This window comes from Poecile atricapillus, chromosome 2, assembly GCF_030490865.1.
Source record: "Poecile atricapillus isolate bPoeAtr1 chromosome 2, bPoeAtr1.hap1, whole genome shotgun sequence".
In the NCBI taxonomy this organism is placed as follows: domain Eukaryota; kingdom Metazoa; phylum Chordata; class Aves; order Passeriformes; family Paridae; genus Poecile; species Poecile atricapillus.
In genome coordinates this window covers 154,461,581-154,489,331 of record NC_081250.1, presented here as the reverse complement: position 1 = coordinate 154,489,331, position 27,751 = coordinate 154,461,581, and the positions used below count along the sequence as shown (strand labels likewise).

General features: G+C 53.8%; 1 protein-coding gene across 42 annotated transcripts in view; it reads right to left on the bottom strand.

The window, feature by feature from the left end:
* SCRIB (scribble planar cell polarity protein) overlaps window positions 1–27,751 on the bottom strand; it is a 104,356-nt gene that overhangs the window by 6,072 nt on the left and 70,533 nt on the right. For 6 of the 42 annotated variants that reach the window (XM_058832300.1, XM_058832302.1, XM_058832303.1 and 3 more), the window contains 16 exons: window positions 24,023–24,409; window positions 22,543–22,611; window positions 20,423–20,473; window positions 19,259–19,300; window positions 18,338–18,463; window positions 16,551–16,664; window positions 15,265–15,312; window positions 13,719–13,884; window positions 11,853–12,018; window positions 10,372–10,461; window positions 8,930–9,112; window positions 5,169–5,321; window positions 4,301–4,440; window positions 3,655–3,692; window positions 2,726–2,800; window positions 1,052–1,103 (listed from right to left, as the gene is read on the bottom strand). In XM_058832300.1, the coding sequence (XP_058688283.1) occupies window positions 1,052–1,103; window positions 2,726–2,800; window positions 3,655–3,692; window positions 4,301–4,440; window positions 5,169–5,321; window positions 8,930–9,112; window positions 10,372–10,461; window positions 11,853–12,018; window positions 13,719–13,884; window positions 15,265–15,312; window positions 16,551–16,664; window positions 18,338–18,463; window positions 19,259–19,300; window positions 20,423–20,473; window positions 22,543–22,611; window positions 24,023–24,409 (1,900 nt within the window). Of the gene's footprint in view, window positions 1–486; window positions 740–878; window positions 913–1,051; window positions 1,104–2,725; window positions 2,801–3,654; window positions 3,693–4,300; window positions 4,441–5,168; window positions 5,322–8,929; window positions 9,113–10,371; window positions 10,462–11,852; window positions 12,019–13,718; window positions 13,885–15,264; window positions 15,313–16,550; window positions 16,665–18,337; window positions 18,464–19,258; window positions 19,301–20,422; window positions 20,474–22,542; window positions 22,612–24,022; window positions 24,410–27,751 lie in introns of all 42 variants that reach the window. The other 36 variants (XM_058832318.1, XM_058832320.1, XM_058832322.1 and 33 more) reach the window with 28 other exon arrangements.

The following is a 27,751-nucleotide window of genomic DNA, read 5'->3' as shown; positions in this document are numbered from 1 at the left end:
TTTCATCCCATTTGAGGGCCCAACAGAGCAGTGACAGGCAACAGTGAGGTCTTAATGCCCTAAGCAGCAGCTGGTACTTCCCAGACCTTCCCTGACCTCTCAGTACCCTGCACTGACTGAACAAACAACCCCAAGAGAATAACCCAGAGCTTAGAGGATGACCCTGAGGGATGAAGAACAGATACTACTCCCAGGAAAGTAAGTTTTTATTGAGTCCTACAGCAGAACCTCCTTCTGGAAACAGCTCAGCCATGGGTCAGCTGTTTGGGATGCAGCCTGTACTTAGAGGAATTTGTCAAGATAAAAGGAACTGTTGGGTTTTTTGTTTGTTTTTTTTCAAATAAAGGAGTGAAACATGCAAAATGGGTAGAAGCAAACCAGCACCAACTGTTAGAGGCAACAGGAGTGCTTCTACAGAGCACACAGGCTCTGCCCAGCTCCACGGAGCTGCTATCACCACTGGAACCAACTGGGTGGGAGTCTCACCTGTCTGTTACAGCTGGGGACAGGCAGCCACACCCCAGCTGGACAGCCTGGAGATCCAGCTGCAGACCTTTAATTCCTGCTGATTGAGATGGCCATGCCCACAGATCCATGAGTGTAACTCGGAGCCATCTGGGTACTGGAGCGCCAACTGCTCCAAGGCTGCAGCAGGATGACTTTACCTGCACGATTCCCTGGTCCAGCAAAAGGGGCACAAGACAGCCCCTGAATGATGGACATCATGCACCTGCAACAGCTGAGAGATGCCAAAACTTCCCTGCCACATCCTACCACCACTCTACCCCAGGACACAAAACTGGAGAAAACCAGGCATGCTTGTAACACACCACACTGGAAAAGTTAGCCATCACTGAAGCACAATGCAAATATCCTACCCAAAATGAACGTGGTGAGCGTGGAGTTTTCATTCTAGAACAGACAAAACATAACATTGCTTCAAGCAACAGAAGGTAAAATCCTCAGGGTGGTTCCACAAGCCGAGGAGAACCCTCTAGAAGCACAGCAGGGAGTGAGTAGTGCAGCCACGACTCCTTTGGCCTGGGCTTACCTGAGTTATTCCTGTCATCGACGTATCTGAGGTCATCAGCTGCATCAGGAGACTGGAAGAGAACAGCAAATGTGATCATTCAGACCTGCAACACCTGTGCCCAGTAATTCCCCACCTCCACCTTCCTGCACCCTACAGAGAACCTGCTGCCCTCAGGCATTGGCACTGCCACAGTGGGGACACGGCCACAGAGACTCCAGCACGAATCCCCCAAGCCTGAGCCAAGCATCCACTGCCTGGCCTGTGTGTAGGAAGGAGAGAAGTAATACAAAAGGCAGGAAGTGTAGAGTGAAGAAAAAGACTTGAAGCTGAAAGAGAGATTTATGTTAGATATGAGAGAGAAATCTTTCCCTGTGAGTGGTGAGGTCCTGGCACAGGTTTCCCAGAGCAGCTGTGGCCCCATCCCTGGATGTGCTCAAGGCCAGGTTGGATGGAGCCTGGAGTACCCTGGAAAGTGGAAGGTGTCCCTGCCCATGGCAGGGGGTGAAATGAGATAAACTTTAAGGTCCCTCCAAACCCAAACCATCCCAGGATTCTATGAACTATTGCACCACTGAGAGGCCCACAGGATTTGGAGGTGCAGCCTCCTTTGGAGGCACCTTTCAGCTGCACCTGGGGAAATCTGGGTGGTCTGGAGCTGCCACAGGGCTCAAGCAACCAGTCCCTCAGTGCACCTGGAACAGAACCTGGAGAGGGGCACATCCCAAAGGAAGGCACTCGAAGAAGGTGATGAATGACTTCCAGGAGTAGAGCAATACCACAAGGGACAGGTGTCAGTGGAGAACAGACACCAAATAAAGTAAAACTGTCTGAGAATTCTCCAACTGCAGCTCTACCACAGCCAGTCGGTCACTGGACTGACACACCTTGGGCTGGGATCTCTGTGTCCCCACAGTGAGGTGAAGCCCAGTGTGGCAGTGCTTGCTGGCTCTCCACACACAGGTATCTGCTTCATGCTCTGTATAAAAAGCTAAAAAAACCCCACCTAAAACCATTTAGACACGGAGTACCAGCTGAATTCAACTGTCACAAATGCCATCAGTGACTGACTGACCCAGGCAGTCACAGCTCCCAGCCCTGGAAGATTGGCTCCAGTGGCCCCCAGAGCAGGGGCTGGGGGTCAGGATCACCTCCAGAGCGGGCATTCCATGACAAAACAGCTTAAAATCAGCCATTTTAGGAAGGAGAAACACCTCAGTATGGCATTCACTCTCAGAACCAGGTGTTTACTCCACAGCTCACTGACAGCAGAACTACAGCTTGAGAACAGGGACCCCAGCTGCTCCTCGGGCAGGAACCAGACACATCCCAGCTGCAAGTTCACATCTGCTCCAATTTGGCATTTGCTAGCCATCAATTCTATAATGATTTCTGTAATTTTTCATCCCTTTTAGTTCTCATCTTTCACTTTAAAATATTTCAGGAGCCATTTTGTTGAAGATGCAGATGTTTTATATCTGCAAAGCTTTTGTCATTCATTTTAAAACCATCTGGACCAACTTTTTCTCAGTTCCACTTGGCTGAATCCTCCGACAAGCCCTCAATTTTCAGCAAGACTGGCGTCACTGCCCCTACACAGGCAAGGCCTCTGCAGAGGAGTTCCCCAAATCTCTCAGCTCTTCCACCAAAGCAAGTCCTGACCTATCTAAAGGTGGCTCAGCATGCAGTTTATACCTGGATTTCGTAAACAGGTTTGGAGGAAGGAATGGCAGCAAATTCCCGGTAGTCAAACTTCTTTTCAGACATTGACTAGAAGGGACAGCAGAAGGGAAGAAACAGAAAAGAGAGAGTGAGGGGAGAGAAACAGATGGAGAAGCAGCAGCAGGCTGACCAATCTAAGCAGAGATCACAGCAGCAGAGGGACATCCTCAGGAAGAGGTGGGAGTGCCTGGATAGAGCCTGGGACATCCTGGGACACTGCCTTTGGAGCTCTTCTGGTGTCAGGGCAGGGGTTTTGAGTCATAGAATAAACATCATGTGGTCCATACACATCAAGTCAAGTAGGAAACCTATTTTTGGGGGGGAAATTCATGGCAAGATTTCTGATAGCTGGAGCAGAGTCCGAATTTTGATCCAGAGCTGCATTATGGTGTGACCCAGCAGGACAAGGATCCCTCTATGCAGCTGCTCCCCACCTGCTTTCCCTGGTTTGTCTCACCAGTTCTTATAGCTCTGTGCAACAATGTCCCATGGCATTTACTCAGGGTTAGGAAAAGGAAAATGCTGATTGCAGCTGAAGGTCTGATTTGTGATGTTTAGGAAACATGGGGCAAAAGTCCCTGAAGTGAAAGGCCTTCTGAATCCAGGCAATAGCCTTCTGAAGCTGGGGAAAGGCCCTCTGAGCTTGCTGAAAGGCTTTCTGACCATGGTGGGAAACTTTCTGAACAAGGAGGTGAAGAACCACAGAAAGGATGACAGAATAAAACAGGGAAACAGAAAGCAGATGTCACATGGGAGCTGCAATAAAGGGGGTGCCTCTAGCCAGGAGTTTGGCCATGTTCCATCCACTGACCCCCTCACCATTCCCTGCACCATGCAGCCAGGTCTGGCTCAAGGATTAAGTGGGGACCCACAGCTCCCAAGCAAGCAGGAGAGTATCATACCAGCCTTCCCGGGGAAGTGACGTTCCTGGGGCTGCAATCTGCAAGAGGTGAGAGAAGAGCACAGTTAGTGACAGGCTGGCTGTGTGACATTCACCTCCCCATGCCACCTCCTTCCTCAGCAGCATTTCAGTGTGCTGACCCCACACTGAGGGCAGACCCTGCCTTCTGTGCTCCCAACAAACACCTCTTTGCTGCTTTTTCAGAAAGTCAGGATGCTGGTTGTGTTTCCACCCTGGTTCCCTGGAACCTCACCTCCACCTCAGGTGCTATCACATTTTCTACAGCTGGAGAGGGGCTCATCCCAAAGGAAGGCACCTGAAGAAGGTGATGAATGACTTCCAGGAGTAGAGCAATACCACAAGGGACAGGTGTCAGTGGAGAACAGACACCAAATAAAGTAAAACTGTCTGAGAATTCTCCAACTGCAGCTCTACCACAGCCAGTGGGTCACTGGACTGACACACCTCGGGCTGGGATCTCTGTGTCCCCACAGTGAGGTGAAGCCCAGTGTGGCAGTGCTGAGAGATGCAACATGGCCCCAACCAGGTTGAAGGAGGGAATTGCTTCCCACAGCTCTGCTTCTGAGCAGGCTAAGCTCCAGGAGCACTGCCTGTTTCCCCTGGAGGCAGCAGCAGCTGCTCGGTACCTTCCAGCGGCGTTGGAGACGGTGTCGGAGCAGGTGATGGTGACTCTGCCAGCTGCTCCAGTGTGCTGCGTTTCTTCCCCTCCTTGGACTTGGCAATAACCATTTGGGCTTTAAGAGCATCCTGTTCCAGTGATTTCATCCTGCCTCAGGAATGGGGTGGAGAGAAGAAGCCATCAGTGACCGCCCTGTGGCTGAGGGGACAGGTGCCATCTGCGTGCAGCAGGGCACTGCCAGGACCCGTGGGCTGGAAACAGACGGGTGGAACAAAGCCCCCAGGGGTCCCCGAGGCAGGCAGGAGGACAGCTAGGCTGGCTGCCATCCCAAACCACACATGTGAGCACATGTGTCAAACACACAGAGCCTGAAGCTATGGATCAACATGCTAAGAAGCTGAGGGCAGTGCGAGAGTGCCACACAACAGGACAGTGACCCGAGCTGGGGACAAAAAGCAAGAACCACATGAGCAGGATCAGTCCTTGGGGGCTTTACTCTCCTCTGTGCTCAGTGTGTTGCACCTTAACCCTCCTCAGCCATCAGAAGATCATGAAAGGCCAGGCTGGATGGGACCCTGAGCAACCTGGTCTAATGGAAGGTGTCCCTGCCCGTGGCACAGGGGTGGAACAAGATGATCTTTAAGGTACCTTCCAACCCCACTCTGAGATTCTGTGAAATAGCTGTGAAAAAGTGGGTCCAGCCCTCAGAGATGTCTGTTCCTTTCTCCCCATCAGACAGCCCCAGCATCCCCCCTTGGTTCTCAGGGCAATGGACACCAGGGACCACTCCCATGTCCTCCTGCCCCAGGAGGCCCCAGCTGGGGCACAGGGACACAGACAGGAGCATGCAGCTGTGGGGAGGGGGCTGTGCACACCTGGATTGGCCTCCTGACCCAGGGATTCTCGAGGCGTGACTCTGCACTGGGCTAGACCTGGCCCCGGGAGCAGGTGCCCACTGCCGGGACTGGTACAGCTTCCTGGCCAGATCCTGCTCGTACTGTTTAATACTGTCTTCAAGAGCTGAGGATCTGAGGAGGAGGAGCAGGAGAAGGAAGAGGAGAAGGAGGAGGAAGAGATGATGGTGATGAACATTGCAGCAGACAAGAACAGGAAAAGAAAGAAACAGATACAGGAACATACCCGGGTGATGGGGAAATACGGGTCTGACACAGGGGCAGCCGTAGCTACACTGGGTCCCAGATCTGATCCTGCCCAGCCCTGGCCACTGCTGAGGCAGCAGGAACCCCTGGGGGCAATCTGGGATTGTACCCAGGAGCATCAGCCTCAGAGCCTCCACACCCAGGGCTGCCTTCCCCATGTGCTTGGAGGGGACCAGGAACAACTTCAGCCCCACAGAAAACGCTGTGAGGTGGTTAAAGAGCGTGAGAGAGTCAGACTGAGGGGTGTGGGCACACGTGGGACAGTCTCAGCCCACATTGGTCATGTGTTCCATGCACCTCAGCTCGACCATGGGAAAAGGGGAACAAAATGGCCAAGCACATGACACAGGTTTTGTTGTGGGACACGTGTAGCTGAGGGCGAGTGTGTCCCTAAACCAGTGTGTGTGAGGGAGGAAAAGTGCCAAAATGCTCCTGGGCACCTGCCCCTCAGTGCACCAGAGCCTCTGAACCTCCCTCTTCCCACAGGACACAGGCCTGGAGTGCAGGGACAAGGGCAATGGCTTCCCACTGCCAGAGGGCAGTCTTAGATGAAATATTGAGAAAAAACTCTTCCCTGTGAGGGTGGGGAGGCCCTGGCATGGGCTGCCCAGAGAAGCTGTGGCTGCCCTGTCCCTGGAAGTGTCCAAGGCCAGGTTGGACGGGGCTTGGAGCCAGCCGGAGACAGTGGAAGATGTCCTTGCCTGTGGCAGGAGGTGAAACCAGATGAGCTCTAAGGTCCCTTCCACCCCAACTACTCCATGATTCCATGACTGTGCCAGAGGCTGGGAGTGCCCAGAACACGTGTGTAACGTGGGTGTCTGTGTGTGTCTCCACAGAGCATGAGGGGTGCTGGGGAAGGAGGGGAATCACATCCCGGCAGAGCACTGATGACACAGGGAGAACAAGGAAAGCCCAAGTGGGTGCAAACTGAGGGTCACGAGTGACAGCACAGAGCAGAGAACTGGAAAGAAGCAGAAGACAGGAGATTAGAAGGGGAGGAACAAACCCAGCAGCACTTGGAAAGAACATGGGTTAGTGGGGCTGAGCCCTGTGTGTGGGGCAGCGCAGAATTTCCCCTGCAGCACAGGGGCCTCTGGAGACAGGACCTGATCACCTCACCGTGCCCATTCCAGAGCTAGGAAAGAGGGACCCTGAAACCACTGGATCCTCCTGGGAGATCTGTGGCAGCAGGAATAACCCCTCCTTGTCTTAGAAAAGGGTGTCAAGAATCAGTGACTGACTGATTCTCACCCAAATCATCAGCCAGGCCCTTCTCCAGGAGCTGCACAAAAAGCTGGGCCTTGGCATTGGAAGCAAAGTGGAGCTGAAGCCCTGGTCTGCCAAACCAAAACCCAGCAAAGCTGGATCTGACAGCTCAGGCAGCTTCTCCTTGCAGGTATTCCCTCCTTGGAAAGGCTCTTCTTTTGCTAGCCTCATTTTCCATGGACAAAGCACACTTAAAAGAGAGTGAAGGTCTGGGACAAGAGATCTCTCTTCTGCCCACAGTGGACAAACCCATGGTGCTCCACACTCACTAGTCCTCCTAAAGTGTCACCTGAAACTTTTACTGTGCCCTGAGCAACTCCAGCCAAGTCCCAGCTGGCCCAAGACCATGGGCAGGTAGAACAAATCCTATCATCACATCACCTAAAAGCATCCTCTTCCCTCCCAGCATTTTTCAGATTTATCTGCTGGCAACACCAAGTTCCTGGAAGAGCAGAGTCCCGAGGCTGGAGGTGCACACTTGGGACAGCAGCAGTGTCCCTGCATGGACTCCACTTCCAAAAGTCTGCATGGGCAACATCCTGTTTCTCCTTTTGACACTCATCTCAAAGCTTCTATTACAGCATTCCTTGGATACATTCCTGTTCAGGCACGAATCAGAACTGACAGATCTCAGGAAGCCTTTTCCATCATGTGAGGAACATACCTGGGAAGTGGAGGCACGAGGGAGTGAAACCCTTGCATGTCTCACTGGGAAGGGATGACAGATTGGGAACTACCCCTCTCCAAGTACAGTGATGTGGATTTCCAGAAGAGGCCTGACAGGAGGTCTGAAGACCAAGAGGAAGTGTGCAGGGTGCCTGACACTGTGGTGCTTGCCCAGTGTCACAGTGATGGCTGCTTTTGGCACTATTTCACACTGACAGCTTTTCCTGAGATAGAGATGTGGTTCCAGCCCTCTCCAAACACCTGCAGCACGAGGAACTTGGTGGTCTCTCCATCCAGCCTCATAAGGAAGGCTATGGCAGAGCAATGCAGTCCCTAAAGAGGCTCCAAGACAGCTGGGGGAGACTTTGGACAAAGACCTGGAGTGACAGCACAAGGGGAACGGCTTCCCACTGCCACAGGGCAGGGTTAGAGGGCATCTGGGGAAGAAATCCTTCCCTGTCAGGGTGGTTTGGCCCTGGCACAGGTTGCCCAGAGAAGCTGTGGCTGCCCCATCCCTGGATGTGTCCAAGGCCAGGTTGGACAGGGCTTGGAGCAGCCTGGGATAGTGGAAGGTGTCCCTGCCCATGGCAGGGGTGGGACTGGATGGGCTTGCTGGTCCCTCTCACCCAAACCATCCTGGGATTCTGTGAAAACCAATCTCAGACAAAGTTTGCTCAAAGCCCCAGAACATCAGTCCAGCTCTCACTGAGGATCTGCTTTGCAGTTCTCCATTCTCAGAGCCTCCCTGGGAGCAACAGCCCCGTGATCATCCATGTCAAGCACAAACTTTGGAATTGCTCACAGCGATTCCCTCCAGTCTTATCCAAAACCTTGTTCCTCTCCAAGCCTCATCCAAATCCCAAAAGAGACAGTTCAGACTGTTCTTTGAATGTCTCCTACAGGAATATCAGGAGAAGAAAAACTATCAATAGGAGCAGACTGACTAGTTTTTGGAAGGAATTCTATGATGCAGTAAATATCTGGACTAGCTTTAAGTCTTAAGTTTGGACTTAGAAAGTTCTTTCTTCCAGAACAATTTTTAGTCACTCTCTCATAGCTGATGGAACAGCTCATGTGGGTAAGACTGGGAACGGCCTGATCCTGCCAGTGACTGGGCTGCAGCACGATTTCCAGCCCAGCAACACTGGAAATATGAAATTCCATTTTTCATTTTGGACATGTGACCTTGCAGCTTCAGTAACACCATTTCACATGGGCTATGAATAAGGTGGGAATGGTGTGCTGAGGGAAGGAACACACCCACCACAAGACAGCTGTGTTCCTGTTCATCATGAGCTCCCCGTGACCACGGCTGTGCAGGCACAGGGGGAATCTGAGCCCTCCCGCCTCCCCTGTGCTGACAGAAGTGGACAGGCTCAGCCACGTCACCAGTGCTTTGCACTGCTCAAACAGATCCTACACAACCTCCCTCAACATCTACCTTTGAAAGGGTCCCCTATTCCCTGCTTTCATTCTCTTTAGGCCCCAGATCCTCAGGAGCTCCCCTGCTCTGGCCCAGAAGGGGCAGCGAAGCTCTGGCTCACCGTGCTGCCCTCCACATGGCGCGTTTCTCTGCCTCCAGAGCGCGGCGTTCTGCTGGAGACAGCTCCTTCTCCTGGCCGCTCAGCAGCTCCGGGCTCTGCATCCGCAGCCGCTCCTGGTGCCGCCGCTCGGCCTTGGCCGTGCGCACGGGAGCCGCGGGATCGCCCAGCGGCGACGGGCTCAGCCTGGAGAGGAACGGAGAGACTGAGGCTGTGGGGCCACCACAACTCACCCTGCTGTGAGTGCCAGCTCTGATCACCTGCTCAGTGCCAGCTCTAATCACCTGCTCAGTGCCAGCTCTAATCACCTGCTCAGTGCCAGCTCTGATCACCTGCTCAGTGCCACTTCCCCGGGCTGCCATGGCATTGGGGTGCCAGCTCTAATCACCTGCTCAGTGCCAGCTCTAATCACCTGCTCAGTGCCAGCTCTGATCACCTGCTCAGTGCCACTTCCCCGGGCTGCCATGGCATTGGGGTGCCAGCTCTAATCACCTGCTCAGTGCCAGCTCTAATCACCTGCTCAGTGCCAGCTCTGATCACCTGCTCAGTGCCAGCTCTAATCACCTGCTCAGTGCCAGCTCTGATCACCTGCTCAGTGCCAGCTCTGATCACCTGCTCAGTGCCAGCTCTGATCACCTGCTCAGTGCCAGCTCTGATCACCTGCTCAGTGCCAGCTCTGATCACCTGCTCAGTGCCAGCTCTGATCACCTGCTCTGTGCCACTTCCCTGGGCTGCTGTGGGATTGGGGTGGCAGCTCTAATCACCTGCTCAGTGCCAGCTCTGATCACCTGCTCAGTGCCAGCTCTAATCACCTGCTCAGTGCCAGCTCTGATCACCTGCTCAGTGCCACTTCCACAGCCTGCCATGGGATTGGGGTGCCAGCTCTAATCACCTGCTCAGTGCCAGCTCTAATCACCTGCTCAGTGCCACTTCCACAGGCTGCCATGGGATTGGGGTGCCAGCTCTAATCACCTGCTCAGTGCCACTTCCCCAGGCTGCTGTGGGATTGGGGTGCCAGCTCTAATCACCTGCTCAGTGCCAGCTCTAATCACCTCCTCAGTGCCAGCTCTGATCACCTCCTCAGTGCCACTTCCACAGGCTGCCATGGGATTGGGGTGGCAGCTCTAATCACCTGCTCAGTGCCACTTCCACAGGCTGCTGTGGGATTGGGGTGGACAGAACACGGGCAAGTTTCCTGTAAGGAGTTTCTGGCTGGGCGGGGCTTGGACTGTCCTTGGAGCAAACCCCAAAGGGCAGGGGGTTGAAACCAGATGGTCTTGAAGGTCCCTCCAACCCAACCCAACCCAACCCAACCCAACCCATCCTGGGATTCTATGAAGCTGGTTCTGTTCAGTTTCCCCTTCTCCCCCAAGCCCTTCCTTTGCAGCCCCTGGTTGCTAAGACAGAAGGAATTATCCAGCCCCTGCCCCAGGTGCCCCACTCACCCCGACATGGAGTTGGTTCTCTGCTCAGACTTGATCCCCTCTTCCAATGAATTCCTCTGTGAGCTGCTGTTCTCACTGAGCTCCAAGGGCCTGGAAAAAACCCCTATGAGCTGCAGCACCACAGGCTGCACACCCAGCAAAGGGAGGGACAGGTCCACCCCAAGAAAGAACAACTGCTCCAGGATGAAATCACAGCACTCCATGACCATTGCTGTGAAAATTCCTGTGGGGATCTCCTAAATGTCCACATGAATATCAGAGCTCATTTCCTGCAGCTGGAGGTCAGCCAGGCACTAACACACACACACAAGCACACGTTTTTTCTCAGATTTTCTAATAAAAATACTTGCTGGGCTTTCTTTTCCTCTGGATCTTACCCTTCAGTCCTGGGAAGGTGGAACTCATACTTGGCTTTGTTAGATGTGGCACAAATGAATTACAAACAGAGGAGCCCAAGAAAGATTCACCTTGGAAACACTAGTCACCTGATCTTGATTTTATATCTTGATTAACAGATTAATTTGATTATTACAAGTTCTTCCATGAGATGGGCTATGGAGCTGCTCTGAGGGCTGGAACCTGGCTGGGAGAGCTAGGGGTGCTCAGTTTATAGTGACACTCAGCCCTAATTTTTACTGCTCAAGATTATTTTAATTAAATTTCAGTTTCTCTTCCAGCATGAGAAAGATTATTTCAAGAAACACAACTTCAGTCTCTTCCTTTGCCTCCCCTGCATTCAAGCATAAAAAATAAGCAACTGCAAGTCATCTGATGGATCTAGCCTTCCTGTTCTTCAGCATCCCATGTTTCAGGATGAAAACAGGAGGGATAAGTGTGACTTCCTAGAGAACCAAAGAGCTGCATATGACTGCTTTCCTCCTTGGAGCTGCCCCAGCACGGGAGGGGCAAGGAAAGACTCAGGGCATCATTATGTGAGAAGTTCTTCAGCTGAGACTGGGCAGAAAGAACAGAGAGAAATGAGATCCCACATGCCAGGATGTGTTCTACCACTGTGACTGAAAAGTGTTTGTGGAAAGGAGAATGTCTGTCCCAAAGACTTCAAAGACAGATAAGAACAGCTTCAGCTTTACTCCAGTGCGTTCTTAGTTTATCTGGAGCCTTTGAGAATCCTGTCCTCATTCCTCACTTCTATGCTCAAGAATAGGAAAAAACCAGCAAGGTAACCTGGAGGCCAAGTCCCAGAGAGCTGGGAAACAAAAGCTTAAAAAAACCCCAAACCTGTTTTAGCATCACTTTATCATTCAGATTATCTTGAAACAACTGTCTCTAAAAATCAATCTCTACATACTCTTGGAATATAGGTACTTCCACAGGAAGGAGCTGTTCTCTGCAAAAAGCGAGCTGGAAAACTTGGTCTTTTCTGTGCTGAAGAAGAAATCTTGCCCAGCCCTCTTCCCTGAGAATTCCTGGGACACCTCTGACATGTGGGTGGTTCAGGGCTGCCTGTGGTCCTGTCTTACCGAGCTGCTGAAGCCTGGATGCTCCTTCCATTCAGCCTCTCCACCTTGTACTCGACGCCCTCGATGATGACGCTGGACTGCACAGCCTCAGGCACCTGCCTCACCTCCTCATCCTCCTCAGCTTCCTCCTCCAGCAGAAGAGCTCGCTGCTGCTGCAGCTTGCGGGCTGCCAAGGGAGACAGGAGCCAGCTGACATCACAAAGCATTTGCTGAACCCCCCAGGATGGGATTTCTGGGCGAGTCCTTATGCTTCTCATCGCTGCAAGTCGGGGCTGGTTTCAATCCATTCCCTCTCCATCAACACCTTTGTTCCTCCACACTGCCACTAATGCTTCAGATGAAACAAACTCTGCTTCACTTCCTCACTCCCTCCTTCCTTATCCACCAAACTTCCAGCCCTGGACACTCAGTGGACAGATTTCCAGCAGATTTCCCAGTGTTCTCATGCTCAAACTGGAAATTTGGTACAGTCTCTTCTGCCCTTTTCCCAGAGGAACAGCCCTGGGAGTCTGCATCTCCCCACTGGCCCTCAGGAGGAACCAAGGCCTGGGTGCTGGTGCTGGGCCCCAGGCATGGCAGTGGCCCTGAGAACAATTCTGCTGCTGAACGTAAGTCCCAAGAGGGTCAGGGACAGGAGGAGACATGAGCAGGCTTGGGGCAGGTGTCCTGCAGGTTACCAGTCCCCAGTGGTGTTCTTCAGGGCTCAGGCCTGGGGCCAGTTCTGGGCAAGATTTTTATTAATAATTTTATCTGGCTGCAGGAGCTGAATGCAGCAGTAACACTGCTGATGATGCCACACTGGTGACTCTCTCAAGGGCCATGAAGCCTTACAGGAGGATCCAGACAGGATGGAGCACTGGGCAACCATTAATGACATGAAATCTAACCACAGCAAATGCCAGGTTCCACAGCTGGAACAGCACAATGCCAGGTCCAGGCATGATTTGGACTGGCTGGAGAGTTCAATAAAAACACTTTTTTCAACTTCACATTGATCCTCATCACCTAAAACAACTCTCAAGCAGGAGGAAATTACATCAAAAACGAGAGCAGCAATTTAGCTCCTAGTGCAAACCTAAAGCAGCTCAGTGAGCACTGCGAGGTCTGAGAGCTCTGCTGCCAGTCCAGGTGAGGGTGCCACTCACCTGGACAGCTGGCACAGACTCACTGTCTGCAGTGGCTTTAAAAATTCACTGAAGTCTTTACCAACTGCAGGCATTGAGCTGCTAGAGAGAGTCCAGAGCAGGGATACTGGAATACTCCAAGGGCTGAAGCCCCTCTGCTCTGAAAACAGGCTGTGAGAGCTGAATTGTTCAGCCTGGAGAAGAGAAGGCTGTAGGGAGAATTTATTGCAGCCTTTCAGTACCCAGAGGGTTTCCAAGAGACCTGGAGGGGGCTTTGGGCAAGGGCCTGGAGTGACAGCACAAGGGGACATGGCTCCTCATTGCCAGAGGGCAGGCTTAGATGGGATCCTGGGAGGGAATCCTTCCCAAGGAGGGAGGTGGCACAGGTTGCCCAGAGAAGCTGTGCCTACCCCAGCCCTGGAAGTGTTGCAGGCCAGGCTGGACAGGGCATGGAGCAGCCTGGTCTAATGCAAGGTGTCCATGCCCATGGCAGAGGGGTGGGATTGAATGGGCTTAAAAGTCCCTCCAACCCAAACCACTCTGTGATTCCATGATACAGGACACCCTGAAACTACAGCACTTCCACCAACCCAGAAAGTATCAGCTGAGCATCCACAGAATCCTTCCAACATTCACTTACTTTCAAATTATTCCCAGGCCTTACAATAACCACCCATGGGCTTCTGGAAGTGCTGCATTTCTGTGGGGAAGGAATCACTTAACAGGGCTTATTCCTACGTACCTTCCTCCTCTTTCATTTTCTTCAGGTCATCCTCCCCCACCAAGGACACACGCTTGGGAGGCTTGTCCAGGTGCTGCTGCTTCACCTCAATCTCAAAATACTTCTGCCTCTCTCGGAAGGACCTTTGCTCTGGGCTGTGCTGTCCCCCAGGGCTGTGCGCGGCCACCTGCAAGAGCCACACATTGTCCACTGACCACCCAGCCACACCACTGCAAATTCAGCCACACCACTGCAAATTCAGCCACACCACTGCCCACTGCCCACCCAGCCACACCACTGCCCACCCAGCCACACCACTGCCCACCCAGCCACACCACTGCAAATTCAGCCACACCACTGCCCACTGCCCACCCAGCCACACCACTGCCCACCCAGCCACACCACTGCCCACTGACCACCCAGCCACTGCCCACCCAGCCACTGCCCACCCAGCCACACCACTGCCCACTGACCACCCAGCCACTGCCCACCCAGCCACTGACCACCCAGCCACACCACTGCAAATTCAGCCACACCACTGCCCACCCAGCCACTGCCCACTGCCCACCCAGCCACTGCCCACTGCCCACCCAGCCACTGCCCACTGCCCACTGCCCACCCAGCCACTGCCCACTGCCCTCTGCCCACCCAGCCTCTGCCCACCCAGCCACTGCCCACTGCCCACCCAGCCACTGCCCACCCAGCCACACACTGCCCCACTGCCCACAGTCCACTCAGCCACACCACTGCCCACCCAGCCACACCACTGCAAATTCAGCCACACCACTGCCCACCCAGCCACTGCCCACCCAGCCACACCACTGTCCACTGCCCACCCAGCCACACCACTGCCCACTGCCCACCCAGCCACTGTCCACACTGCCCACTGCCCACCCAGCCACACCACTGCCCACTGCCCACCCAGCCACTGTCCACACTGCCCACTGCCCACCCAGCCACACCACTGCCCACTGCCCACCCAGCCACTGCCCACCCAGCCACTGCCCACCCAGCCACACCACTGCAAATTCAGCCACACCACTGCCCACCCAGCCACTGCCCGCTGCCCACCCAGCCACTGCCCGCTGCCCACCCAGCCACAGCACTGCCCACCCAGCCACAGCACTGCCCACCCAGCCACAGCACTGCCCACTGCCCACCCAGCCACACCACAGCCCACCCAGCCACACCACTGCCCACTGCCCACCCAGCCACAGCACTGCCCACTGTCCACACTGCCCACTGCCCACCCAGCCACACCACTGCCCACCCAGCCACAGCACTGCCCACCCAGCCACACCACTGCCCACCCAGCCACACCACTGCCCACTGCCCACCCAGCCACTGCCCACCCAGCCACACCACTGCCCACCCAGCCACAGCACTGCCCACCCAGCCACAGCACTGCCCACAGGCCATGGGCACCCTCTCCATGTCACCCCAACCCTCACTCTGCCAGCTGCCCCACATTCTTTTCCTCCCCAACCCTCCCATACTACGACCCCATCTCCCCATCCACAGCCCCCATGACTCCCACCTTTCTTCCAGCCCCAGCTCCAGAACTCACCTCCAAGGCCATTTTGGTGTTTTCTGTGCTGCTCTGACCAGACAGCTCCTAAGAACAGAGAAAAACTAGCATGTTCTAAAAGGAAACTTTCCAGCCACTCCCCAGTAATCCTCCAGCCATGTTGTCCCCAAGGCCAGGCGAGGTGACACAGCCTTCTGAAACTGTCCCAGAATTCACACAGATTTAACAAGGTTTAGTAATTGTCAGGAATGAGGATTTATGTTCAATTGAGGGTTAAACAGAACCAGGTGTGACAACTCCTGAAAGGGCAGAAACTGAAAAACATGGGAAACAGGCACAAAACAGGAGCAGGGGGTAAGCTAGAGCTGGAAGGGGTTCACAGGAGCTGGCAGGAGCTCACTCACACTTGGCTTACATCAAAGACAAAAACAACCAAAATTTACTTCAAAGAAGCAGAGATACCATGAGAAAGAACAAAATCTGTATTTACTTGGATGCATAACAGGATATTGGATGACCAGAACTACAGGGGGAGGAAACTGATCCACAAAATCTATCTGTGAACCAGGAATCCATAGGGGCAAACTGAAAACTGCAAACAAGCTATGGAAAATAAGCAAGTTTTATAATTAGACAAACTGAATGGACCCACAAAAAGAGAGCAAGGAGATGACCTCTGGCTTTATCCAAACACACAAAAACTAATTCAGAACTTGAGTGGATCTGCCTGAGCAACCTTCTACAACTCTGGAGGTGTTTGAACAATGCTCTTAGGCCCATGGTGGGATTCTTGGGGGCATCCTGAGTTGGACTCAATGATCCTTTTGTGTCCCTTCCAACTCAGGATATTCCAGGATTCTACAATTCTAATATCCAAGGCTGCCCTGTTTTGCATGGGGGATTGAGGCAATGACCTCCAAGGCCTCACCTAGCCTGGACTGTTCCAGGATTCAGCTAGATGGAGAGAAATAAGAAGAGTCCCAATGGAGATCAAAATCTATTAAAAAATGTTTCGGCACAGGTTTAATCTAGCCCTGGAGTCTGGAATTTCAGAGTTCCTTTGCATGAGAACAGCATGGTTGTTCATCAGTACCCAAATGTCTGGGGAGAACAACAATGATGTGAGATTCCATGAGCTTCCAGGACCTGATGGATACTCTGCCAGGATAACCATCTGCATCATCAACATCCTCCAACTTCCACAGGACCTCAACATGTCCCTCCACTACAGCAGCTTTCTTTGGAGGGAACCAATCACCACCTTCTTCCCTTCTCAGCTCTGGCCTGCTCACACCTGTGCTGCTGTCACCCCAGCACTCAGTTACCTGTGTCCCCAGCAGTGGGTGGGACAGGGGCACTGCTGCGAAGGTCTTGTAGGCCTGCTTGACATTGATGGGGACCTCGTCAGGGGAGGGTGGCGACAGTGGCGATGGTTTTTGCTACAGGGACAGACAGGAGGTAAAGGTGAGCACAGGAGGGGTGAAAAAACCCACACAGGGAAACACAGCCCAACTCTTGGCCCACAGAGCCTGACGAGTGGGAGATGGAAAGGAATATGTTGGGGAACATGTAAGGAATGTGTAAGCCTTGGGAAGGCTGCTCCTGAGCCTTGGGCAGGAACACAAGGAGCAGAGCACTGCACACACACTGCACACAGCAGCACGAGGGTCACAGCCCCGTTCTGTTTCCTGGATGGTGAAGCAATGGTCCTGTTGGTGGCACAGATCTCCACTGACCCGATGGCAATGTTGTGACAGATCCTCTGGCCAAGGGCACATTGCTGTCCCAGTCCCTGAGGATTTTCACCCAACTTAAACAGCAACTGCCTACATGAACCAGGGTTTTTTGGGCTAGAACAGGATAGCTACACAATGACTCTAGGGCTGAACGAGATTCCCTCTAGTGGAAGGTGTCCCTGTCTTTAAGGTCTGTCCCAAACCACCCTGTGATTCCATGACCTGATCTAGGGATCTGTGGACATCTGCCTTTGATCTCAAATTTTCCTTTTGCAGAATTACACTTACTGAGAAACATCTGACAAGGTCTGAGGGGACCTTCCTACTGTTTGTCACTGTCTTTGCTGGTCCCTTCCTCACCTACCTTCCCTGTGACCCATCCTGCCATCTCTGGGGGGAAGCAGCACTGGGGTGCTCAAAGCATCACAGAAATGGAAGGGGTGGGGGGAGAATGACACCTTCATCCTGCTGGAAAGTAAATTCCCTTTAGCTGTTCATCCCTCCAACCCTCCAGGTGCACTAGTCTGGTTCCAGGCTGCCTGTTTTTTCTTAGTCCTGGACTAGGGCTAAATAATGCTGCTTGATGATGCTCCTGCACGGGCTAAAGGACAGCACAGTGAGGTCAGAAGACACTGAGAAATATGAACCTTGTCCAGTTCCATGGATTCTGTACAGCTGTTTGCCTGCAAATCAGGTCTCTGTTTCGGTATCACACTGTACAAGCTCCAACAGGGAGAGAAGGGCTGGATTAATGGAATCTCACCCAGGATGGTTTGTGTGGGAAGGGACTGAAAGCCCATCCAATCCCTCTCCCCTGTCGTGGGCACAGACACCTTCCACTTTTATACTGAAGAGACACAGGTCTTCCATCATGACAAAGACCAAAATACCTGATTTTTTCTCTCCCATCAACAAATAGCCCCAGGAGTATGAACCTTTCAAAATCAATCATTTTGCAACCTATAAAACCCATCAGCAGGATGGGACTGGCTTTTGCTCCAAAGTGCCAGACATCAACCAAGGTTCTGTAAGATTTTTGTCTCAACACCTCACAAATATGGCTCTAAACCTGTATCTGCTCTGGGGATTTTGGCCACAAAAGCTTCAGCAGTGCTGACTCCTGGGACAGGGCCATGGAGACAGGAGGCAGCTGGGGAGGCCCAGAGAAATAAAGAAGTAAGAGTGAGGCAGTGACCTGGCTCTGCCTGTGAGGAGTGTGGGTCCCTTCTCAGGGAGCCCAGACTGGTGCATGGACACCACCAGCCCCGGCTCACGTGGTCACCGAACCCCAGAGCCACCTCTGGGGGGGTGTCCTGCCCCACTGCAGCCACCCGGGCAGGCACACGGCTTTAGGGGGGAAAGCCTGGGCCACTTACAGAGCTGTGGATCCTGAAGCATGGCTCAGGCTGCTGGAAGGGGTTGGGGCTGTCCCCCTCCTCGGCTTTGTGTGGCGCAGCGCTTGGTCGCACGCGGGAGAGAGGCTGAATGACGCCAGGCTTGGTCTGCTCGTGCCAGTGCGCCAGGACAGGATGGGGAAAGGCAGAGGAGGAGAAGGGGGAGGGAGAAAGAGAGAAGAGAAATAAGCAGTTAGGGCAGTGAGGTGTCTGCCATGCAGGTGAATAAACAAATCCATGCACCCCCACTTCTTTCCTCAGCTGTGCTGCCTGCTCCAGCTGCCAGACTGGAGAGAGCTCTTGGAGCCAACACCAAAAGAGACTTGGCCAAGGAAGGGTTACACAGAACCAGTGGATTACAGAGAAGGCCAAGACAAAAGCAGGCACCTGCCATGCCAGCAGCAGCTACAAGGGTTTGCAGGGTATGGTAAGTATTACGAAGCTCAGAAAATGTGAGCACCAGGAATGGAAGTAGGGAAGTGTCAGCCAGGAATGGGAATTGGCAGAAGCTGTGGATGGAAGTGAACCAGATCGAGTCAGAGCTCTGACAAGAAATGCAGTTACTGGAGCAGAGGCAAGAGTCTAAAACTTCTACTAGATGTCACCATCACTGCTGGATGTTGTGTGAAAGCATCTGCAACTAGAGAGAGTGGGAGCAGGAACTGGGTAAGCCAGCAAAACCTGCAGGAGGGGAAGCTGCAAGGGGAAACGAGTAAAAGCTGCAAAACCAGTTCTGTTGGGTTTTCAGATGGACCATATTTAAGACCTGATGCATTTGTACAAACTTGAGGCATAGTGGAGGACTGGAGACACAATAGGAACCAACAGGAGGAAGAAACAAGCTCCATGTGCTGGGGGATGCACAGGAACACCACAGTCAGGTCTCACGGCAGCTGTACTCACTGATTTACTGTCATCCTGCGATGTAGTGAAGTTAATGGAAGCCTGCAAACAGAAGTACAGGGGTAAATCTGGAATCCACCCTGAAAGCCTTTAGTTTACCCCTGACCCACTGCCCATCCTATATGGGGAGCTCCAGGTCCCACAGAACCCCTGTCCCCCAATACCTGCTTCTTCGAGTGAGGACAGGCCAGAGCCCACCTCTATGAGCTTCTCCCAGCACCTGTGCTATGTGAGGAGGCCCTGACAGCTCTCTGCACATCTCTAAACTCTAACCCCAACTCTGGGACAGTCCTGGCCCATGGGCACAGCCCCTGCTCCTGGTCCCCGGGCACATCTCCAGCTCCTGGCCCATGGTCACAGTCCCTGGTCCTGTCTCCTGCTCACATCCCAGGTCCTGGTCCCTGGGCACATCCCCTGCTCGTGGCCCATGGCACATTCCCTGGGCACATCCCCTGCTCGTGGCCCATGGCACATTCCCTGGGCACATCCCCTGCTCGTGGCCCATGGCACATTCCCTGGGCACATCCCCTGCTCGTGGCCCATGGCACATTCCCTGGGCACATCCCCAACCCTCCGCACTTGCCCCAGCAAAGCCACATCCCCCCGCAGCTCCTCCCCAAAGCACCCGTGGGTGCCACCACAGCAGCAGCTGACGGGGAGCAGCCCCTCGTGCCTGGGGTGCCAGCGGGGTGCTGCTGCCCTGGGGATGGGGAGCAGCCCCTCGTGCCTGGGGTGCCAGCGGGGTGCTGCTCCCCCCTGGGGATGGGGAGCAGCCCCTCGTGCCTGGGGTGCCAGCGGGGTGCTGCTCCCCAGGGGACGGGGAGCAGCCCCTCGTGCCTGGGGTGCCAGCGGGGTGCTGCTCCCCTGCGGATGGGGAGCAGCCCCTCGTGCCTGGGGTGCCAGCGGGGTGCTGCTCCCCGGGGGATGGGGAGCAGCCCCTCGTGCCTGGGGTGCCAGCAGGGTGCTGCTCCCCAGGGGACAGGGAGCAGCCCCTCGTGCCTGGGGTGCCAGCGGGGTGCTGCTCCCCAGGGGACAGGGAGCAGCCCCTCGTGCCTGGGGTGCCAGCGGGGTGCTGCTCCCCTGGGGACAGGGAGCCAGCAGCGGGGGCAGCGGGAGCAGCCGGGGCAGCGGGAGCAGCGCACACCGCACACCAACAGCACTTACAAAGCGCGTCTCCCTGCCGGCCAGGTGAGGGGGCCGGGGGGCTGCGGGCACCTGGAGGGGCATCAGCAGGGGAGAGAATGGGAGAGAAAATGGAGAGACTGGGTTTTCCACAGGAGAGGAGTAGAGACACTGCAGCAGCCGGAGCTGGTGGGGTCCCCGCCATGGGGGAAGCCACTCTGCCCTGCCTGGCACACACAGATCCATCACAAACACCTCTTTCCTCCCCCCACCCCCTTGCACAACTCCAGGCCAGGCATGACCATCACAATGCCAGCTCGGGACAAAGGATTGCATTTCCCTCAAGGAATTCTCTGAAATAAACCAATAAATTCTGGCTGGACTACAAGATGTTGAAACCAAAGAATAAACATTAAAAATAGATGGAGCCAGAGAGTAAGAGACAAAATTCCTCGGAACTACTGCCCTGGAGCAACAACCTGAAGGTCAAGGCTCCTGAATCCCCAGAAAAGGAGAGATCCAGGAATATTCAGCCTGGAGAAGAGAAGGTTGCAGGGAGACCTTACAGCCCCTTCTACTGCCTTAAAGGGCTTCCAGGAGAGCTGGAGAGAGCCTTTGGACAAGGGCTTGGAGGGACAGGACAAGGGGGAATGGCTTCCTACTGACAGAGAGAGGATTACACGAGATTTTGGGAAGAAATTTTTCCTTCAAGGTGATGACACCTTGGCACAGGTTGCCCAGAGAAGCTGTGGCTGCCCTGTTCCTGGTAAGTCTCCAAGGCCTGTTTGGACAGGGCTTGGAAAAACCAGGGATAGTGGAAGGTGTCCCTGCCCATGACAGGGGACTGTAATGATATTGTCTTGAAGGTCCCTTCTCACCCAAACCATCCTGGGATTCTGTGAAAACCAAAGAAAATTTGCACTTGTGGTAAAAGGAAAACTTACAAGTAAGAGAGCTGCTGTCAGAAATGTAAATAGGGAAACACAGCTAGAACAAAGTGCACTAGAATTGTTCAGCTATAACAGTATCTTCTTCTAATCTTGCCATGTTCCTGATGAACACTCAATTCCAAATGATCCAAGAACTGAGGGAGGTGTGAGACAGGCCGAGAAGAAACAGAAGATGGACTGGAGTGCTGCTCCCACTGCTTCCTGCACAGTCCTGGCCCTTCTCCTCAACCCCTCTGTCACCTCACCCCAAGGTGACTCTGTTCACCTCAGGAGCTCCTGTCCAGCTCTGAGAACTGAAATGGTTCACTGAGGACCAGGGAAATGCCAGAGCTGGTGGGAAGAGCAGCTGGAGAACAGCTGGACTCCAAAAGGAATGCAACAGACCCAAAATGACTAAGGACAGAGAACAACAGTATAACTGGCAATTCACTCCAGCCCCCAATATATAACCCAGTAATAGGCAATGACTGTAAAGGGAAAATTTAAAAATCTACTTAAATTCTTTTAATTTCAAAAGGCTCAACTGAGCTGTGACACCTCCTACTGTGGGATGGACACGGGGATCAAAGACTCAGATATTGAAAAGGAAAGTTCAGACATAAATAAGGAATATGAATGTCAAGGGATAAGAGGTATTGTTCATAAAGAAAAAAATCATCAGAAGTTCCAAGAAACAAAGATATTTCCCATTCCAGAGGGGAAGCCTCTAGCAAGGAGCTGTAACAAATCACTCCCTGAGGGCAGGGACACCTAGAATCATCTAGGATCCTTCCACCTCCAGCCTCACAGGGAGAACCAGGGATCCTCTGCAAGCCTGGGCAGCAGTGGAAAGTCCTGGTCTTGGGCAGACCCAAGATGCTTCTCCAAATCCTGACTCCTCCATCTCTTACCACATACTAGCTGCCAGAATTAAAGAATCTCTGTACAAGGCACTAGTCCAAAAAATTCACAACTACATTGTAGCCCAGCCTCATCACCCTGCAATTAAGCTACCCCTCAAAGCTCATTTATGACCAGCTTATCCTCCTGGATCTCTGACACATTTTGAAGGAGGGAGTTGCTCTCTTGCTCTCTGGTTGCCTGCTTTGATGGATCCCCTCCACCTTGCCAGTGTGACTCAAGGATGGAAACTGTCCTCAGCCACCTCTCTCCTTTATCCCTGGAAGTGCCTCCCTGCCTTTCCCATATCACCTGTCCTGGGGACAGTCTCACCTGTGGATTACTGGAAGAATAGGGGGATTCACGCCTGGAATTTCCTGTCCCAGACTCGCCCATAGGAGCCTGAAAGAGAGAATACAAAGCTCAAGACAAAGCTCGAGTGTTACTCTTGATTAGGAGGGGTCTGTACAGCCCAGGGGGCATGGGACACCCTGCACATCCAGGGAGCAGGATCAGCAGGGCCCAGCAGCAGCTGGCACATGCCAAAAAGCACTAGAGGGACCGAGGGGATGACGTTAAACACTGGAACCGGGATCATAGCCCAGTGCCCTGTGAGGCCAGCTGGATCAGGTTACAGCCTCTGCCTCACAGCACATCCCAGGAATCCTCTTCCCTGACTCCCCACAGCCCTCAAAGGCAGGGCTCACGGCCCAGGCAAACCTCCTGCTGTACAGGAGCCATTCCTGGCTGGGGGAGACAGGGCTCTCCTGGCTTCAGAGGAACCTCTGGCACTGAGGCTCAGCTGAGCCCAACAGAGAGCAGCGTTCCAGGAACCAGCTGCACTCTGACTGCAGCACGAGGAGCGTGTTTCACAAGTATTTCAGATGCCTTCAGGTAGAAGCAGGTCATTTGGGATTTAGGGAACTATTTAGGCAAACCTACAGCTCCCAGTCACTAACACCACAGCCATGCACATGCTCAGTTGAATCAAGTCAGTATTTTGAAACACCAAGCCTGAAGTGACCTGAAGTTTATACTGGAGCACAGATTCCAGACACCTTGCTCTAAGCTTACCTGGCTACACACCTGTGAAATTCCCACCAAGGAACTAAAACACCTCCAAGATCACTACAGCTGAGGATTAGGTTTGTTGCTTGGTTGGTTTATCCACTGTGTATGGGGCTGTTTATGTGGGGCTGTTTTGATTTTCACACCTCCCAAAAGGCTTAACAAGGAAGAAGGGGAGAGCAACGTGGTGCTCATCTGGACGATGGCATCTCTGGGTCTGGTCCCTGTTCCACCACAGGTTCCCTGTGCAACAGCAGGAATGTCAAATATAGATCTCCCAGGGCAGAAATCAAAATTCTCCCTTGAAATTCCAAAGTCTCAATCTACCAAATAGTGTCACTTGGAGGAGCAGCTCCTGGGTTGCAGATCTTTTCCAGATGTCTAAGAAGGGCTGTGTTCAGGCCCACGAACAGAAGTGTGGCACCAGCACTACCAGGCTTTCCACCAGGCCTGCCAGAGCGGGAGGGACGGCAGGGAAGGCAGGGAAGGCAGGGAAGGCAGGGATGCCATCTGTCCCAGGCAGGGATGCCATCTGTCCCAGGCAGGGATGCCATCTGTCCCCTCAGCAGCACACACCAGCATCCCCAGGCTGTGTTAGGACGGCGCGGCGGGGCCGGCCCGGCGCGGGGCAGCACACGGGGCGGGGGAGCCGGCCCACGGGCACCGTGCTGCCCGGCACCGGGGTTTAGTAGGGTGCAGTGGCCTGGGCTGTGTGAGTGCATGCCACACGCCACACGCTGCTTGCCTTGGAGTACGGGCTGGTCTTCAGCACGCCCCCCCGGCCATAGCCCAGGGGAGGCCCCCCCAGGCCGGCCGCGCCCGCGGCCTTGCCCCTGCGGTTGGCCACCACAAAGGGGTTCTCACTGAAGGGGATGGGCTGCGAGTCGATCAAACACTCTGGCGTCTCTGGCAGCTGCTCCTGGGACAAGGGACACCCCTCGGGGTCCTGCTTGTCTCCCCGGGGCTGTTGTGCCCCGCTCGTGTGCGGCTGGGGAGGCGCAGGGGGCTGAGGGGGCCCGGTGGCGGCCGCCGCCGGCTCTGGGGACGCTTCCCGGCCGTGCCACGCCGCGGGTGGGGACAGCAGCGCACAGTCACCCTCCATGCTGCAGCTGGGCTCAGGGCACCCCACACGCTGAGAGGAAACACAAGGACCACAGAGAAATAAGGAGAACACAGTAAAGAAGAGGAGGGAGAAAATACAGAGCAGCTGCTGAAGGACAGGGGACAGAATTCCAGTGCTGGTGCCCGCACACCACCCCAACCCTCTCTCCTGCTCTGCCACCGCTCTGTGACCCCCAATGTCACTCCCAGGAGAGGACCTTGCTGTGCACACACACCCAGGGGAGCTGACAGGCACAAGCACTCCCTGCACTCCTCAACTCACACACCTTCCTGCAGCTGCTCCCCAGCCAAAGCCACTTCCAACATCTGTACAAGCACATGCTTCCCCCTGCTCACCTCAGCACACAGAATCCCACAACAGCTGGGGCTGGAAGGCATCTCTGGAGATCCTCCAGTTCAACCTCAACTTCACCGAGTCCCATGACCTATGGCCCAGCCTCTGCTGTCACCCCAACGCTGCGACAGTCACACAACACCCACCCCGTGCACTTCCACCACACCTGCACAGGTGAACAGGCTTCAACAGCCCCACTGCATCACAACACACCCAAAACACAGAGCTCAGTGCAGCAGACAGAGCGCACACCCTTTGGGTGGCTCCTGCTGGCAGGACTGAGGCAGTCCCAGCTTGGTTTGGGCTCAATGCACACAGCCCGAGTGAAGCCCTGACCCTTCCTCTTAATGCCATAGAAGAGAGTTTGTTACCCCAGCCAGAGCCTTCCTCAGAGGAGCAGCGACAGGCAGAGAGCAAAGACCAGAGCTTCCATCCAAGCGCCTCCAGGGAGCAGAAAGACTTCTCCTGCTCAGAGCAAATTCCTCAGCTCCTGTGTCATGGCAGCAGTCACCAAAATAGTTCTCAAGGGTGGGCTGGTGACTACAATGGCAGCTGGGAGCCTCAGGAATTTCGGAGGCCCTCCCCTAACCCAACCTCTGTGGTTGGCAGAGCCCTGGCTCATATCGTGTTTCCTCACCAGTGAAGCCTGTGTTACCCTGAGAAATTCTGCTCTTGTGGCTGTGTGATTTTTCAGTGTAAAAACCCTGCTTTAACCCCTTTTCTTCGGAGTCCCACAATGCCTGACAGTTGATGGGGAGCCTCAGTCCCTGTTTTGTTCTTGGACTGGAACTGGGCTGGATCTGTGTCTCAGCTCCAGCTCCTGCTGTAACACATCCCAGTGAGGGATTCCTCACTCCCCAGCCTCAGTGGGGCTATTCCTGTCAGACAAGCCACATTTTCTATTTTGGGTAAGCAAAAATTTGGGCAATGCAGCGAGCTTTCCCAGCTTGCAGATGGAACAGACATGTGCTACTCTTCATCCTTCCTGGCACTGAAAGAAATCCAATCCTAAATCCGATGAACAAGTGAAAAAAAAAGAATCAATGGCAAGAAACTGAAGAGAAATTGATTCAGAACAGAAAGCAAAGGTTGCTAATTAACTAACCATGGTGACCTGGTATTGATACATGTCAAGTCTTCTCCATTTCTCATAGTCCAGAAACAAAACTAGACTTTGATCATTTTGCTGTGAACAGTCCCTCATGGGTCTGGCTTTCATTTCTGTTCAGTGTGAAGACAGAGACTGGAGCAGCTCTTTGGCTTCTGTAAGGGAAATGTCAGAGTCACAGAATCCCAGGATGGTTTGGGTGGGAAGGGACCTGAAATCTCATATTGTTCCACCCCCTTGCTATGGCAAGGATATCTTCCACTGGACCAGGTTGCTCCAAGTCCCATCCAACCTGGCCTTGGACACTTCCAGGAATGGGGCAGCCACAGCTTCTCAGGGCATGGCCAAAGATCATCCCCCAAACAAACATTCCCATGCTGCTTCCAATGCCAATTTTCAGTTTGGCTTGTAACTGTGGACAAACAGAATGAGCATCTCATCAGCCTTTGTCAAATCCTGCTCACAAGGGGACCCAGATGCAGTCACACAGATCGACCCAAGACAGACAAACACCTGCTCCCTTGTCTGGTGGCTGTTCTTGGGGAATCCTCAAGACCAGTTCCACCCACAGTTACAGTGGTCAGTGGACAGATGGACCTGCACCTCCTCCTGCTCCACAGCAAGAACCGTTCCCTACAGAACCTTGTGTCGCATGGTGAGGACAGGAACAGTTTGCTGCAGCTCCCTCACAGGGAGCTGTGCAGCAGTAAAAGACACCCAGTCACTGCTCAGAGGAGTGTCTGTGGTGAGAATTGGCCTGGAGACAGTAAGAAAGAGAAAACCTTGATGGGAACAGGGCAAGAGCACCAGTCATCTGGATGAGGTCGTCCAGAGATAGACAATCTGTCACTGACCCCCTGACCTTCCACTGGCTGGACTGACCCTGGCTGAGTCTTCCAGCGTCACCGAACAGGTCCTCCAGGGCAGCTCCTGAAGGACCACCAGAACCTCCCTGTCCGCACCATCCAGGCAGATGGACTTTTCAGACCACAGCAAAGACAGGGCTGGTGGCAGCTGGACAAACCCAGGCACCCATGGGCCCTTCCCTGGAACGGGACATTTATAGAAGCCGCCCAGCGCCCCGGCGTTCCGGCCCCACATTCCCGTGCCTGGCATTCCCAGGCTGACAGCGGCTGCAAGGCTCAACCCCAAATGCTGCTCTGCTCTGGACCACACTCGAGCTGTCCTGCATGGAGGCAGCTGCTGCCTGGGGCTGACTCTCCCCCTCTTCCAGCTCCTGAGTTACACTCAGAGATGCTAAAAATAGGCCTTTTCCTGATACTGCTTTATTGTCTGAACAGCAAGAGGAAAAGCCAAAAGCTGGGAAGTGTGGGAACAAAAGGAGGCAGAGCTGGAGCCAAAGCAGAGCTGTCATTGGAGTAAGGAAAGAGAACAGGAGAGGAGACCTGTCTGCATGGAATGAGATGGAGACAGGAAAGGCAAAAGAGATGATCCTGAAACACTGGAATGGGAATGCTGAACGGGATGATGCCAGCAAAGCGAGATCTTGCTGACACAGGAGGAAAGGAAGAAGACTGAGGATGCGTGAAGGAGTAGGCAGAAACTCAGCAGAATGGGTGTGATGCAGGAAAGACAGAAGAAAGAAAATATGGAGAGGTGAGATTTTAAACAACACAGGAGAGGGTTAAGTTTGTAATATGTGAAGTCTGTGAAATCTGGAATTTCTCTTGGTCACTACACATGAGGGACTGCCAAGCAGGGCACAGGACAGGAACGTCCACAGCAGGAGTCACGATACACAACAGGATACGTGAACCACAGGGCTCAGTCATGACACACAACCACAGCCACTTCACTTCTGCAGGCCTGGGGGAATCCTGGCTTTAACAGAATCTCAGCGTAGTTTGGGTTGGAAGGGACTCTGAAGACCAGCCAGTCCCACCCCCTGC